This window comes from Girardinichthys multiradiatus, chromosome 7 (genome assembly GCF_021462225.1).
Source record: "Girardinichthys multiradiatus isolate DD_20200921_A chromosome 7, DD_fGirMul_XY1, whole genome shotgun sequence".
Classification (NCBI taxonomy): domain Eukaryota; kingdom Metazoa; phylum Chordata; class Actinopteri; order Cyprinodontiformes; family Goodeidae; genus Girardinichthys; species Girardinichthys multiradiatus.
Window position 1 is genome coordinate 14,803,685 of NC_061800.1, and position 17,226 is coordinate 14,820,910.

The following is a 17,226-nucleotide window of genomic DNA, read 5'->3' on the forward strand; positions in this document are numbered from 1 at the left end:
ATTTCATGCTCAAAGCCAGTATTATTACTCAGTTTTAGGCTGAAAGCAGCTCTATCTTTACTGACTGTAGGCCAATACGATTTTAAGGCAGTAGTGTCCTACTTTCTGCCATGTGATCCAAAATTGAATGTACTCTGTCACAAAGATTTAATTTTTAAACACAAAAACTTATTTCACTATTTTGTTTTTTTTTTGCTTTTTTCTTTGAATGAAAGAAACAAAGTAGTCTGATTTTTGCAGAAAAAATATCTGTAATTTACACTAGATCTCTAATATAAGGGTCTCACATAAAAAAAAAAATAGGAATATAATTTCAAAAGTTTTAGGGTCAATTGTCAAAGGTTATTTTCTCAGGAACAAGAACAATAAATGGGTCACTGTGGGGGGTTTTTCAGAATCAAATTTGTGCATTCGGGATGCCACAAATTGGCCCCCAGCCACACTTTGGACACCCCTGTTTTCAAGACATCTTTGATTTATAATAATCTATCTCTTGTTGGACACCATCTGGTAAAAAACAAATGAAATAAATAAAGCTTGCAAGCAGTGAGCTGTATAATTTACAGCTATTATTCAATGCTTAAAGAGCTATGTACTGGAGGTTTTTTTTAAGTGGATTGTGAACTTGGTGATGAGCACAGTCACCTTTTAGGATGCGTGTTTTCCTCCTGCATATTTTATTACATTATTTTTGAACTGATTTAGTAGAGCAATAAATCAAGATTAGTATACAAGCTGATAAAGGGCTAAATATAAACTGGCTATAGAAGTCAAAAGGTATGTTCCTCATGTGTAGTACAAACATCAATGAGTAAGCGTGCCAGATCACGTACCTAGAATAGCCGTAAATATAGCAGGGCTGGTTACTGGTAGGAAGGTATACCCAGTTTAAAAAAATTATAATTTCAAAACCACTAAAAGTTTTAAATCACATCGTTCCAACAGTTTAATGTCTGTCTGTTTAGATGCCAGAGAAAGTGTCAGAGGGACCAGGGTTTTCTCCAGCTGTATAGAGCTCCTCCCCAATCTGTTGCTGAGCACTGCCTCTCAGCTGGCTGAAAGAAGACTACTACACTTGTCCTTCATTTGCTTTGAAATGGTTCTACTTGTGATAAAAAAAAAAAAAAAAAACAGTAGCCATTGGGTTGAAACTATAGGAGCGCCACCAGCTATTCTAGTCAAGATAATGTTTTGAACTACAGCTGGCAAGCTACATGCAGCATGTTTGTTAAGAAACAGCCTGCAGGATCTATATACGGGGGTTGGACAATGAAACTGAAACACCTGGTTTTAGACCACAATAATTTATTAGTATGGTGTAGGGCCTCCTTTTGCGGCCAATACAGCGTCAATTCATCTTGGGAATGACATATACAAGTCCTGCACAGTGGTCAGAGGGATTTTAAGCCATTCTTCTTGCAGGATAATGGCCAGGTCACTACGTGATACTGGTGGAGGAAAACGTTTCCTGACTCGCTCCTCCAAAACACCCCAAAGTGGCTCAATAATATTTAGATCTGGTGACTGTGCAGGCCATGGGAGATGTTCAACTTCACTTTCATGTTCATCAAACCAATCTTTCACCAGTCTTGCTGTGTGTATTGGTGCATTGTCATCCTGATCCACGGCACCGCATTCAGGATACAATGTTTGAACCATTGGATGCACATGGTCCTCAAGAATGGTTCGGTAGTCCCTGGCAGTGACGCGCCCATCTAGCACAAGTATTGGGCCAAGGGAATGCCATGATATGGCAGCCCAAACCATCACTGATCCACCCCCATGCTTCACTCTGGGCATGCAACAGTCTGGGTGGTACGCTTCTTTGGGGCTTCTCCACACCGTAACTCTCCTGGATGTGGGGAAAACAGTAAAGGTGGACTCATCAGAGAACAATACATGTTTCATGTTTCACATTTCCCACAGCCCATGATTTGCGCTCCTTGCACCATTGAAACCAACGTTTGGCATTGGCATGAGTGACCAAAGGTTTGGCTATAGCAGCCCGGCCATGTATATTGACCCTGTGGAGCTCCTGACGGACAGTTCTGGTGGAAACAGGAGAGTTGAGGTGCACATTTAATTCTGCCGTGATTTGGGCAGCCGTGGTTTTATGTTTTTTGGATACAATCCGAGTTAGCACCCGAACATCCCTTTCAGACAGCTTCCTCTTGCGTCCACAGTTAATCTTGTTGGATGTGGTTCGTCCTTCTTGGTGGTATGCTGACATTACCCTGGATACCGTGGCTCTTGATACATCACAAAGACTTGCTGTCTTGGTCACAGATGCACCAGCAAGAAGTGCACCAACAATTTGTCCTCTTTTGAACTCTGGTATGTCACCCATAATGTGTGCATTTCAATATTTTGAGCAAAACTGTGCTCTTACCCTGCTAATTGAACCTTCACACTCTGCTCTTACTGGTGCAATGTGCAATCAATGAAGACTGGCTACCAGGCTGGTCCAATTTAGCCATGAAACCTCCCACACTAAAATGACAGGTGTTTCAGTTTCATTGTCCAACCCCTGTAGATCATTTACATGAACTCTCCTTTCACTTTTTGAGTATTTGTACTTTAGAAAATTTCCTCAATAAGCAGCATGTATTTAAACATGTACCTGCTGATCAAACAGAGCCCAGAACATTGGCAGAGGGATGTAGAGCACCAGAACCCGCAGAACCATCTTAATCTCCTGAATCAGACGCTCCTGTTAAAAAGACAAACAGAAACCTGGATGGATTCTTGCAGCAAGCTTTAGACAAGTTTTCACCAGTGCCATCAAGTCTTAAGTGTGGAGAACCATTGATAGTTTGTTACCGGGTACTTGTCCTCAGCCCAGTCCAGCCAGTGTTTCCTCTTGTGGTCAGACTTCGAGCTGTTCCAGCGATTTTTGATGGCAAACTGATGGGGGGAAAAATGCAATAATTAAAAAGATAAAAAATTACAGATTGGAACAAGAGAAGGTGGGAAATATTCTTACTTCAATGTGCACTAAAATAATCCCACATACTATGTTTGCTCTTATATCGAATCCTAAACATGACAGGAGACGAGTGGGAGATGAGATGACTCACACCAATACATTTGCAGACTTCCCCGAGGACGTTTCCCTGAGGCGGATTCTTCTTATACATACCGCTGCCAAATATGAACACAGCTGGGGACGACCAGAGGCAGAATTAACATCAACTCTGATGTAAAGATAAACATTACCAACTGCTTTGCTTAACTTTTCCAGGCATAAGAGAAAACAGAAGTTTCAAAAAGTTTAGTTTTCCTTCCAAACATTTGCCATCTATTCAAACAAAGTGAATTTCACAAGTTATGGTGCGCATTTTGACAAATTTCCCGCCAAATCCTCCCGACCTTTAGGCATATTACTTGCATTAGATTTGTTTATTTATTGGTTCCTGGAGTATTTTCCTTTAGTGCTTTGGCACCCTTACTTGTTATTGTGTTTTTCTTTACCCTTTGGACTTGTCGAGATCTTCGGTTTGCTTGTTCAGAAACAAATAAATCTAAAAAGTACCATGTTAAAGGTTTTTACGTCAGACACATTGATCTTCAGTAAACAGATCTTGAAAAGAAGGATTTTATTTTCTGTAGCTCCAAACATTTTAGAATAATGCATTTTAAAATGCCAAACACAATTTAGGTCTTGAATACTAAAACTCATTTCTGTCTCACCTCATGTGAGACTTACAGCTATAGAGTCACAGCTAGGTTGCACAATGAGCAGCCGACCAGGTATGAATCCTATAAGGATCGAGGCTGACAGCGAATGAGGGGCAGAGAAAACTGGCCGTCAGAAAGGATGTGAATGGGTCTTGATCAGAGTGAGGCCCGGCTTGTAAAAACAGCCTCAGCATGCACACTGCAGCCTGTAATGCAGTGCCCATCATACACAATTTCCAAAATGTTTTCTACTGCAGTCAATACATTTTCATACTCGCTAAAACCTGTAAAAATTAAGCTAATTAGGTTTCATTTTTAACTATCAAATATGAAAGTGTTGTTAGGCTCCGAGCGCACAAATCATCAAATCAGAAATAATGCAGCAACAGGATTTATGTCAATTTGTGATGGGAAGTAGAGATCCATATGCAACACACATTAATTCAAGGTTCAGTAAAATACAATTACAAAAATACATTTCAATCCAACTGTGACGACTTTTCATGTAAAAACAAAGAATAATTTGGTTGCTATGGGAATAACTGGTAACTGCAGGGCTAGGTTTTGCAGACAGTAACAAGGTCTCTTATCACTTTTAAATATTAGCCACCAGCTAACCTCATATTTTCTCAGGTATTTCTCAAAGCAGGGGGAATTCAAACACTTGCAGAACAGCCTGTGACTATGTGGAGCTGATGAAATTCTCACCTAGAGCCACTACCATCAAAGCTGCAGGAACTCCAAAGGCCAGGGCATAGCAATCGCTTCCAAAACACTGCACATCACCTGCAGGAGCAGAGAGCAGTGAATAACACGGGAGATGCGCCACATATGCTGAACATCATAACTGCAAACGCTCACCTCTGAGGATGGGCGTTATCAACGTCGACAAAACACTCCCAGCGTTGATCGACATGTAGAAAATTGAGAAGAATTTCTGTCTCTCCTTTTTCTGGAGGTAAAGATAACAGGAAACTGGGATTACTTCCATTAAAATATGACAGTGCACTTGAATCTTTACTACTTTATAAAAACGGTTGTACTTCTTTTCAGCATTTCTCTAAATAATGATGGATTTAAAAACAAAAGAGATGGCATTACAAAAAACATCTAATATTTTACTCTGGAACAGGATTACATTTTCTAACACTGCTTAAGATTGGCCCTTTTGCACTCATCCCATCACCAATCCTGACATTTATGTGACTAATCTTTTCTACTTCTGGTGGCTTTGCAAGAAGACAATTAGGAGTTATGTAGAAAGACTCAATTTATTTCCTGTCAGTAACAGACTACCATAATTACTTGCTATATGTACACCACCAATCAAAGGTTTTAGAACATCTTTCTCGTTTATTGGTTTTCATTATGTTTATGACTATTTACATTGTATGTAGTTTCTCAAAGAAGGCATCAAAACTGTGAATGAACACATATGGAATTATGTAGCAAACAAAAAATTTGAACTTTAATACACTGCTCAAAAAAAATAAAGGGGACACTTAAACAACACAATATCACTCCAAGTAAATCAAACTTCTGTGAAATCAAACTGTCCACTTAGGAAGCAACGCTGATTGACAATCAATTTCACAGCTGTTGTTCAAATGTAATAGACAACAGGGGGAAATCTTTGGCGATTAGCAAGACACACTCAATAAAAGGTGTGGTTCTGCAGGTGGGGACCACAGACCACTTCTCAATACCTATGCTTTCTGGATGATGTTTTGGTCACTTTTGAATGTTGGTGGTGCTTTCACACTCGTGGTAGCATGAGACGGACTCTACAACCCACACAAGTGGCTCAGGTAGTGCAGCTCATCCAGGATGGCACATCAATGCCAGCTCTGGCAAGAAGGTTTGATGTGTCTGTCAGCGTAGTGTCCAGAGCCTGGAGGCGCTACCAGGAGACCAGCCAGTACACCAGGAGACATGGAGGAGGCTGTAGGAGGGCAACAACCCAGCAGCAGGACCACTACCTCTGCCTTTGTGCAAGGAGGAACAGGAGGAGCACTGCCAGAGCCCTGCAAAATGACCTCCAGCATGCCACAAATGTGCATGTGTCTGCACAAACAGATAGAAACCAACTCCATGAGGATGGTATGAGGGCCCGACGTCCACAAATGGGGGTTGTGCTCACAGCCCAACACCGTGCAGGACGCTTGGCATTTGCCAGAGAACACCAGGAATGGTAAATTCACCACTGGTGCCCTGTACTCTTCACAGATGAAAGCAGGTTCACACTGAGCACATGTGACAGACGTGACAGAGTCTGGAGACACCGTGGAGAGCGATCTGCTGCTTGCAACATCCTTCAGCATGACCGGTTTGGCAGTGGGTCAGTAATGGTGTGGGATGGCATTTCTTTGGAGGGCCACATGGCCCTCCTTGTGCTCGCCAGAGGTAGCCTGACTGCCATTAGGTACCGAGATGAGATCCTCAGACCCCTTGTGAGACCATATGCTGGTGCGGTTGGCCCTGGGTTCCTCCTAATGCAGGACAATGCTAGACCTCATGTGGCTGGAGTGTGTCAGCAGTTCATGCAAGATGAAGACATTGAAGCTATGGACTGGCCCGCCCGTTCCCCAGAACGAATCTGATTGAGCACATCTGACGCCATGGTTCTCGACCCGAAAAGGGTGGCTTGTCCTCTGCAGGTTGGAGTGGAGTTCCTGCCTCAAGTGGAGGAGTTTAAGTATCTTGGGGTCTTGTTCACGAGTGAGGGAAGAATGGAGTGGAAGATCGACAGACAGATCGATGCAGTTGCCGCAGTAATGGGGGCACTGTGCTGGTCCATTGTGGTCGGCCTACGTTCCTACCCTCACCTATGGCCATGAACTTTGGGTCATGACCGAAAGAACGAGATCCCGGATACAAGCGGCTGAAATGAGCTTTATCCGTAGGGTTGCCGGGCACTCCCTTAGAGATAGGGTGAGGAGCTCGGCCATCCGGGAGGGGCTCGGAGTAGAACCGCTGCTCCTCCACATCGAGAGGAGCCAGTTGAAGTGGCTCAGGCATCTATACCGGATGCCTCCTGGACGCCTTCCTCGGGAGGTGTTCCAGGCACGTCCCACCGGGAGGAGGCCCAGGGACGGCCCAGGACACGCTGGAGGGACTATGTCTCTCGGCTGGCCTGGGAACGCCATGGGCTCCACCCGGAGGAGCTGGTGGAGGTGTCTGGGGAGAGGGACGTCTGGGCGGCTCTGCTGAGTCTGCTGCCCCCACGACCCGGTCCCGGATAAAGCAGAAAACAACGAGTACGAGTAAGAGTAAAGTAGCCGCCCTTTGCTGTGATGACTGAAATATTAACCTTTGGTCTCTCAATGAACCTGTGGGAAGTTCTTTCAAGACTCTTTAAAAACCATTTCAGGTGACCACCTCATGAAGCTCATGGAGAGAATACCAAGGGTGCAAAGCAGTAATCAAAGCAAAGGTTGGATATTTAGAAGAATCTAAAATATAAAAATGTTTATAGTTATTTCACACTATTTGTTTACTGCATAATTCCATTTGTGTTCATTCACAGTTTTGTTGCCTTTGGAGATAATCTACTGTGTAAATACAGGTCCTTCTCAAACTATTAGCATATTGTGATGAAGTTCATTATTTTCCATAATGTAATGATGAAAATTTAACATTCATATATTTTAGATTCATTGCACACTAACTGAAATATTTCAGGTCTTTTATTGTCTTAATACGGATGATTGCGACATACAGCTCATGAAAACCCAAAATTCCTATCTCACAAAATTAGCATATTTCATCCGACCAAAAAAAGAAAAGTGTTTTTAATAAAAAAAACGTCAATCTTCAAATAATCATGTACAGTTATGCACTCAATACTTGGTCAGGAATCCTTTTGCAGAAATGACTGCTTCAATGCGGCGTGGCATGGAGGCAATCAGCCTGTGGCACTGCTGAGGTCTTATGGAGGCCCAGGATGCTTCGATAGCGGCCTTTAGCTCATCCAGAGTGTTGGGTCTTGAGTCTCTCAATGTTCTCTTCACAATATCCCACAGATTCTCTATGGGGTTCAGGTCAGGAGAGTTGGCAGGCCAATTGAGCACAGTGATACCATGGTCAGTAAACCATTTACCAGTGGTTTTGGCACTGTGAGCAGGTGCCAGGTCGTGCTGACAAATGAAATCTTCATCTCCATAAAGCTTTTCAGCAGATGGAAGCATGACATGCTCCAAAATCTCCTGATAGCTAGCTGCATTGACCCTGCCCTTGATAAAACACAGTGGACCAACACCAGCAGCTGACACGGCACCCCAGACCATCACTGACTGGGTACTTGACACTGGACTTCTGGCATTTTGGCATTTCCTTCTCCCCAGTCTTCCTCCAGACTCTGGCACCTTGATTTCCGAATGACATGCAGAATTTGCTTTCATCCGAAAAAAGTACTTTGGACCACTGAGCAACAGTCCAGTGCTGCTTCTCTGTAGCCCAGGTCAGGCGCTTCTGCCGCTGTTTCTGGTTCAAAAGTGGCTTGACCTGGGGAATGCGGCACCTGTAGCCCATTTCCTGCACACGCCTGTGCACGGTGGCTCTGGATGTTTCTACTCCAGACTCAGTCCACTGCTTCCGCAGGTCCCCCAAGGTCTGGAATCGGCCCTTCTCCACAATCTTCCTCAGGGTCCGGTCACCTCTTCTCGTTGTGCAGCGTTTTCTGCCACACTTTTTCCTTCCCACAGACTTCCCACTGAGGTGCCTTGATACAGCACTCTGGGAACAGCCTATTCGTTCAGAAATTTCTTTCTGTGTCTTACCCTCTTGCTTGAAGGTGTCAATAGTGGCCTTCTGGACAGCAGTCAGGTTGGCAGTCTTACCCATGATTGGGGTTTTGAGTGATGAACCAGGCTGGGAGTTTTAAAGGCCTCAGGAATCTTTTGCAGGTGTTTAGAGTTAACTCGTTGATTCAGATGATTAGGTTCATAGCTCGTTTAGAGACCCTTTTAATGATATGCCAATTTTGTGAGATAGGAATTTAGGGTTTTCATGAGCTGTATGCCAAAATCATCCGTATTAAGACAATAAAAGACCTGAAATATTTCAGTTAGTGTGCAATGAATCTAAAATATATGAATGTAAAATTTTCATCATGACATCATGGAAAATAATGAACTTTATCACAATATGCTAATATTTTGAGAAGGACCTGTAGTCATGAAAATAAAGAGATCCATCAAGTGAGAAAGTGTATCTAAAACTTTTGACCGGTGGTATACATCTCTACAAGTGCGCTAATACTTTGGCTTTTTACAGCATTGTTGTATAACCACCAGCAGCGAATAACAGCTGGAGGAAAATTTTCTTGTGTTTCGTGTCTAATCTTGAGTACCACAATAATTATCTGCCAAACTGGTTGTCATAAGGCAAAAACTATAAGGCAGTTCAAAACTATCCCGTAAAATAAAATGCTGCTCTTCTGTCAGATGCAGCTAGCTGCGCTGCGTTGTTGACTTTAGATTGTACATAAACAAAAGCAGAAAGTTAAGAATTAGGTCCTCCCCACACCAATACAGAGTTACTTTTAAAAGTAAAGATTTTTTTAAAACAGTCTTGTTTATCTTCATGGACTGGCCATTTGGAGATTTAACTATAATGTTGAGCCTTATTGTAGCTACCCACAATCACTTTCTGTTTTAATCAAACTTCAAATTTACTCAACATTACCTCTTAAGGTGACTGGACTGTTTAATGCTTACTAGTTGACTGTTAAACACAGGATGATCAAATGATCAAGCATGGACAATAGGTTTAGTGGTCAATCATTTGTCAAACTGCATGAGACAAGCCAAAAACTACTGAGCATTAACAAATAGCCCTTGCTTGAAAAGCTTTTTGTTGATTGGCGTTTTAAACTGTTTTTCCAGCTACTTGTACAGCAGTTTTATCTTTGGCTTGTGCATAAACAGAAACAAAAATGGTTGAAATTTATTTTATCATTTCATCATTTAGCCACTGTTAGGGGGACTGAAGCCCTAGCAGACAAACTGCATCCAGAGCAAAACAGCACTTCCATGTTAATGCAAAGTCCAGGTTAAGAGGAGTAATTTAAAAAATGTTGAGACTCGCAAAACAAAACAACTTTTTACAGTACCTGGGTCTGGGTGATAAATGTGTGTTATAGGACTGTTATAGGACACATTCGATTTCCTCTGAATGCATCAACTCATGATAAAAGGGCTCATTTATCTCATTTGCTTGACTTGTTGACTTCCTTTTAAGGTTACATATGAGATACGTTTTATCTGTTCAGTCAAAAAGGAAAAGACTGCACACAGTAACAGTTCTTGCATCAAAAGTATCCACTACCCATTGAGAGTGTATGCAACAAAGCAACTTTCTGTTGCTTTGCCCACCGCCATGCTGCCCTGGGCAAAGAGCCTTAGCATAAACCACCCCTGAGTAGACACTTACGTGTTCCTCCTCGAATTGATCTCCTCCAAACGCTGCTACGCAGGGTTTGATTCCTCCGGTGCCTAAAGCGATGAGGATCAGGCCTACCATGGACAGAGCGCTAGAGCACACAAGACAAAATCAAACACTCTGCTGAGTCCAGATGAGAATCATAATCCACACATTGAACAAATTAAATTCTTTAAAATGACATTTAAATTCTAAAAACAAAAATGGAATCTCTTGCTCATAAATTTTAAATGTGAGGTTCTTTGCTCCATTTTATTTGATTACTAACATTTTCTACTGATTCTGACAAATTTGCAGTTAAAGCACAAAAAGCTGCACAGTCTTAAACCTGATTTCATGCTTTTGGATTAATAATCATGATCAAACTCCTCATCCAATAAAATCTGTTAAAGTGACTGTAAAAGGTCCCGGCACTGTAACTTACATGTGTGCATCAGTGTTTCCCACAGAAGGGATGGCTCCTACAGACTTAACCACATGGCCAATCATGTAAACGATGGACAGGTAGATGATGGTCCTGTTGGGGGGTAAACAGTCATCGTGTGCATGCAGGGTTAAACTAATCCTACTTTTATCTCAGAGTGTTTTGAGCGGTTTGAGTGGTTCACACCCTCGGACCACACACGGATTATTAGATGATGTGTTTCACTGCCGCGTTGTGTCGACTGGTGAGGTGGCAATTCAGAGAGTTTGGAGGTGAGGAACAAGCGAACTCACTTGAATTTTCCAAGCCAGGAGTCGGCGATGACAGCTCCCAGGATGGGAGTAAAGTAGCAGAGGCCACTGAAGGCATGATAGATCGCAGTAGAGAGGTCCTTGTCCCACTTTAGGTAGTTGAGGAAATACAGTGTCAGCACCGCTGCGATCAAACACACAAGCATTAGCTGTGACCGTCGAAAGTGTACACATCCCTGTTAAAATGCCAGGTTTTGTTAATGTAAAAAAAATTAAACCACAATAAATTATTTCTAAACTTTATCCACATGTATTGTGACCTTTATGTTGGACAGAAAAGGTAAAAACAAAATGCAGAAAACTGGTTGCATAAGTATGCTTGAAGCACCTTTTGATTGAGTTAAGCTTTCAGTCTTTATTCCTAGAGTCTGTCAGTATCCCACATCTTGACAAAGTTTCCTACCTTGGCAGAATCCTCCATATCTACAGGGGTTGGACAATGAAACTGAAACACCTGTCATTTTAGTGTGGGAGGTTTCATGACTAAATTGGACCAGCCTGGTAGCCAGTCTTCATTGATTGCACATTGCACCAGTAAGAGCAGAGTGTGAAGGTTCAATTAGCAGGGTAAGAGCACAGTTTTGATCAAAATATTGAAATGCACACAACATTATGGGTGACATACCAGAGTTCAAAAGAGGACAAATTGTTGGTGCACGTCTTGCTGGCGCATCTGTGACCAAGACAGCAAGTCTTTGTGATGTATCAAGAGCCACGGTATCCAGGGTAATGTCAGCATACCACCAAATCTTGGGCTGTGGACAATGTGAAACATGTATTGTTCTCTGATGAGTCCACCTTTACTGTTTTCCCCACATCCGGGAGAGTTACGGTGTGGAGAAGCCCCAAAGAAGCGTACCACCCAGACTGTTGCATGCCCAGAGTGAAGCATGGGGGTGGATCAGTGATGGTTTGGGCTGCCATATCATGGCATTCCCTTGGCCCAATACTTGTGCTAGATGGGCGCATCACTGCCAAGGACTACCGAACCATTCTTGAGGACCATGTGCATCCAATGGTTCAAACATTGTATCCTGAAGGCGGTGCCGTGTATCAGGATGACAATGCACCAATACACACAGCAAGACTGGTGAAAGATTGGTTTGATGAACATGAAAGTGAAGTTGAACATCTCCCATGGCCTGCACAGTCACCAGATCTAAATATTATTGAGCCACTTTGGGATGTTTTGGAGGAGCGAGTCAGGAAACGTTTTCCTCCACCAGTATCACGTAGTGACCTGGCCACTATCCTGCAAGAAGAATGGCTTAAAATCCCTCTGACCACTGTGCAGGACTTGTATATGCAAAAGGAGGCCCTACACCATACTAATAAATTATTGTGGTCTAAAACCAGGTGTTTCAGTTTCATTGTCCAACCCCTTTATAGGACTGTGAGTACGACTTGTCCACAGCCCCCTTTAGGTGACCTATTGATATTCTGTTAGATTTACTTCTATACTCTGCAAGTCACTGACCTGTAGCAATCTGCTGGCTTTCCTTAGATTAAAAAAAAAAAAAAAAAACTTTAACAAGAAAATTTTATTTTTATCTGTGGTTCTATAATTGTCCCATTACAAAAAAGGTTCTTGGTTTGGTTTTTACTAGAGATAGAGAAAAAAAAAACAAGTCAGTGATAAACGTTTTGTAGAACTCAAATAGAGGCGGATTCGTAGGAGCAGGCTAAAATGCTAAATGCAATTTTACTGACACTCAAAATAGGAAACAAAACAAACAAACAATAAATGCTCTCTAAAACAGAGTAAATTTATTGTTGTCAAGCCTTTTTCATGAAAAACGATACCACAATATAAGCTGTGGAGCAGTAAACTGGCCTTGTGCACAGTGTGTTTGTGTTAGTTTCTACTGTGACAAACATGTGAGCATAAAGGCAGTCATGTGAGAGAACGAGATAACAACCAGGAGTATCTGTTTATTAATGGCTCTCTGTTAAATTAGGCATTAACGTACTCATCTAATTAACATGTGTGGTGTTATTTGCTCATGCCTTCTAGTTAAAATATAAAGAAAAACAATCAAATTCTTCAGGTTGACTAAACAGATACCTTTATACTCTTCTTTCTGTTTAAGATAACAAGTTTTTCCTACCTTTCATGCCATAGTAGGAGAAGCGTTCACAGAACTCATTCACCACTATAAAGCAGATGCTGGTTGGGTAATTGGTTCCAAATAGTTTCTAAAAAGAGAAAAAATTTATTTTCACAATTATATTCCACGTGCTTTTTTATTGCAACATTGTGTACATGCTAATAGATGAAACAAAGAAACATGAGAGTAAATCCACTCTAAAGTTATCTCCCAGCCTTTTCTTAATTCTAAACAAATGCAGATCCAATCAATAGTGTCTCCATCTCTGACCGTCTGCCATGAAGCGAAAGGAATGTGGTTGACGCATTCTTTGTTAGTCATGGTAATCTAGGTTATTCATTATGCACAAATAGAGATTTTATGAAAGTTCAATGGATTTGAAACCTCTGAGACTGCATTTACATTCAGTTTTAACTCATTTTATTATTTTTTGAATAGCATTGTTAGACGTTATGAAGCTGTTTAAGCAAATACATTTAGTAAAAAGACGAGAAACATTGGCTAAGTCAACATTCCCGAATGGGGCCCTTATAGGTAGAAAATAAGCCTGAAAATGGGCACACATATAAAAAGGGACCCAATGTTAACTGCCTTTGTAGGTTTGATACAGAAAAACAGTAGAGGAGAAAAGTGGGACCCATATGTATACCAAATGTTTTGCACATTTTTAAGTCATTCATTTGAGACCCAGCTTAGAGTGCATCTCAGTTCTTAGAATGTAGTTAAAAAGTGTTTTGTCCTCAAAACTAGAATAATAATACATAGGATTAAAAAAAGTTTTTTTTTTTTTTTTTTTTTTTTTTAAGTTGGTCTACTAAAAGTGATTTGTGTGTTGTGGCTTTTGAAGCACTAACTCTATGGTGTTCTACCACACTTTTTCCATCCATTCAGCTTTCTATTAATATGCTAGAATATAGCACTGTGTGAAAAGAGAGCTTAAGCTCTTGTGGAGGGTGTTGGTGACTATTTTCTGGACAACTGTCAGGTCAGCAGTGTTCCTCATGGTTGCGTAAGCCATAACACTGCACTCACTTCCAGTGGTCATTGGGAGAGAAGCAGGGAACTCTGTGTTAAAATTCAGTTTTGATTGAACTTGTGTAGTCCTTATTTTCTGAGAAACTAAACTTTGGGTTTTTATTTTGTGGAAGACAGAGTCATCAAAAAATTAAGACTAAATTCTTCAAATATATCACACTTGAAATGAATTACTGAAACAAACAACTTTTGCAAGATGTTTCTACAGACAGATATCACCTGTATAGGGTGCCAAACTGGGCTTGGACGATTTGGATTGTATTTAGTCAACCCAAGTGAGTCCAGAGTCCATTATATTTTCTGTCACCCCCTGGATAAGTTGTGGAGGTGTTCTTGGGTTAATTTTGGTAGACCAGCCACTCCTGGGAAGCTTCAGGATTGTTGCATGTTTTCTCTATTTGTGGGCAATGGCTCCCACTGTTGTCTGCTAATTTTGTTAATTATTAATTTTTTTCTAAGATCTGAAACACTTGGGTGTGACAAAAAGCAATAACAGAAGAAATCTATGAGGGAAAAATATTTTCCCCCCAGAACTGTAAGAATGAAACATGTCAATTTTCTCTGCCTGTCCATACAATTAGAGCTCAGTAGGTTCCATTGGTCCTCTCTGATTCGAGTGTGCTTTATCTAGGAGCAATATAACTGTTTACAACCAATAAAGAGACAATAAAAAATTTTCATATATCTCAAACTAGATTTTAAAGAATCTCTACAGTGTAGAATAATTGAGTTCAGGTTTGACTAGGAAAAACATTCAAGATTTTGAGCAAGAGATGATGAAATGTTAAGGAATACAGGCATTTACTAAGTGCTAAATCAGATAGCAACTTTAGCCAGTGGCAGTGTACAGCCTATTTTCTTACATTACCTAAACTTTGCATAACACTAAGTTTTGAACACTCCTAATTAATAGCACAAATTGTAATATCCCATTGAGCAATAGAGCTGGTTTCCACATTGAGGCCACCAATGGGGTCTGTAAACGATACAGAAATGCCAGAAATCTAACTGAAACTTAAAGATGCCTTCATTTGATTCAGTGTGAGTGAACAAACTGAATTATGTTTTCAGTTGGGATATTGCACTAGTAATGTAAATGTGCTGAGAAATACAATTTTAATTTGAGAGCTAAAAATGGAGAGTATAAACACAAATATGAAGAAATATTGACATATGTTTAAGCGATGCAAATTTCTATCTAAAGTGTCAAACATTCAAGCTGTACAGGCTGGGCACTGGTAAGGTCCTTTTTCTTTATATCAGAGAGGAAGTCAAATTAGTTTTTACAAAGAGAGAAATGTCATCAAAAACTATTTCTACACACACACAACTGTGCTGTTATGTTACTCACAAAGATGCCCTCATTATGGACGAATGATTGTATATGATAAAAAAAAAAAAAAGTCTCACTGCAATAAAAATAATAACAATGAAAGGTACACAAAGGAGGATTATCACGTATGCATCCAGGGTGGATTGTTCTACTTGAAGCTATTTAGCTCATGTCACAAAACGTTGCTGATCAAAAGACTGGAGTTTGAATCAAGCTGATTCAACCAGTTATTTTTATGTGTCCATCTCAGTTACAACATAGACTGCTAATAGACGTAAAACCTTGATTTCGATACTTAGATTCTGCAACTTTTCCACTTTTAGACCAAATATATTCCAGTTTTAGTTGTCTTGGACACGTAAAGATATTTCAGACATACTTTCAACTACTACATTCTCACTGGAAAGCAACAGAAAACTTGATTGCCCGTTTCTCCCACCCCTCCAACCACCTTTTGCAACTCGGCACAGACCACTAAAACTCAATTTGCTCTAAAAAAAAAATGCCAGGTGATATTAAAGCCCATAAATGTGAGTAATTCTTTTATCTCATTATGCTCCTTCAACTATTTTATTTGCAAAGGTCAGAACAGAACAAAATGACCCCTCCCTCGCAGTCTGGTCGAAAAGGGAGGACACCCTTGCACAACTACATCTGGCTACGATAAGCTTGATTTTCCTAATGCAAATTGAAAAGATGTGCCGTTACGTTCCGTCTCCCTCCAGGAAGGTTAATCGCAGCTTCGAGCGGCACCAACTTTCACCAAACAAGTCTTTAACTTCTGGAGGGGGGTGTTGCGTAATATCCCCCATACTATAACCAGGCGATTCAACTGTTAACCATTATACGGCAAAGCCAATAAAAATTTAATAAATACAAATCTGAAACCCACTCGGAACCATGCGTCCATTTCCCAAACCAGACCCAACTTTTGTACAGCAAACCAGTTCAAATGCGCCCTCAAAGAAAGCGAGAAAACATGTAAACTGATGCGCACACTCTACACATAAATCGCTCGCATTTACCTTGGCCATGTTGCTTTATTTTCGTTGTGACTTCTGTTTTTGTATCTCTGTTTACTGAAGCATCAGGCAGTTCCGAGTTCGCCTCCAAGTCCGTCCTCCACCGCTCCTCTTTCTGCCAGGGGTCAGAAATAAAACCCGAGATCATGCAGCCACGATCGTAAAAAAAAAAACTGAAAAGTTAATCTTCCACCACCGAAAAACTGGACGTGTCACTTTTATGAAATAAACTACGCCCTCCAATCCAAAGCTCTCTTTCTGTCCGAAGATCATTTAGATTCAGAAAGTTGGCATTTGAACTCACTTTCCGTGGAGCAGGAGGTTCGTTAGTGGATGTGTAGATGGGGGGAACCAGCAGATGCAGCCTCTCCAGGTCCACAATGGTGCCTTTGTTGCGCTCAGATCCAGACCTGGTCCTGGAACCAGGGTCAACGTGTTCTGGCAGTGTGGTCCAGGCTACCTCCTCTCTCCCGTTGAATAATTTGAAACGCATTGTTTTTAAAATCTCTATGAGCAACGTGCACTCCCTCTGTGTGTGTGGGTGTGTGTGTGTGTTAATCACAATGGAGCCTCCTCCACGTTTACACCAAGTTTCCTAATATACTCAACCATAACCCTCCGCCCTGCTTCTTTGGGGGAGTTTTTCTGCTTCACCTCACCGGATTTAAGTAAACGTGCCATTAACGGGGGACATCCTGAGGACGTCATTACGGCATTTGCATCAGGTGTGATGGAGCAATGACAGATCTAAAATTTTGGACCCATAGTCCATGTGGAATCTTATTCCAAATTCTACTTTCTCTAAACTTAGTGGCCTTTCGTTTTGACTTAAGTCAAACTATAAAAACGGCTCCTAAAATTTGTCAATAATCAC

General features: G+C 41.2%; 1 protein-coding gene across 3 annotated transcripts in view; it reads right to left on the reverse strand.

Annotated features, from left to right (window-relative positions):
• Positions 1–16,892, reverse strand: part of slc15a2 (solute carrier family 15 member 2) — a 30,298-nt gene extending 13,406 nt beyond the window's left edge. The window contains exons 1-11 of one of the 3 annotated variants that reach the window (XM_047370117.1): positions 16,657–16,892; positions 16,356–16,467; positions 12,963–13,050; positions 10,837–10,978; positions 10,544–10,636; positions 10,111–10,210; positions 4,540–4,630; positions 4,387–4,464; positions 3,078–3,160; positions 2,821–2,904; positions 2,621–2,710 (exon numbers count right to left, since the gene is read on the reverse strand). In XM_047370117.1, the coding sequence (XP_047226073.1) occupies positions 2,621–2,710; positions 2,821–2,904; positions 3,078–3,160; positions 4,387–4,464; positions 4,540–4,630; positions 10,111–10,210; positions 10,544–10,636; positions 10,837–10,978; positions 12,963–13,050; positions 16,356–16,364 (858 nt within the window). In that variant the 5' untranslated portion in view covers positions 16,365–16,467; positions 16,657–16,892. The other 2 variants (XM_047370115.1, XM_047370116.1) reach the window with 2 other exon arrangements.
• Positions 16,893–17,226: the final 334 nt, after the last annotated feature.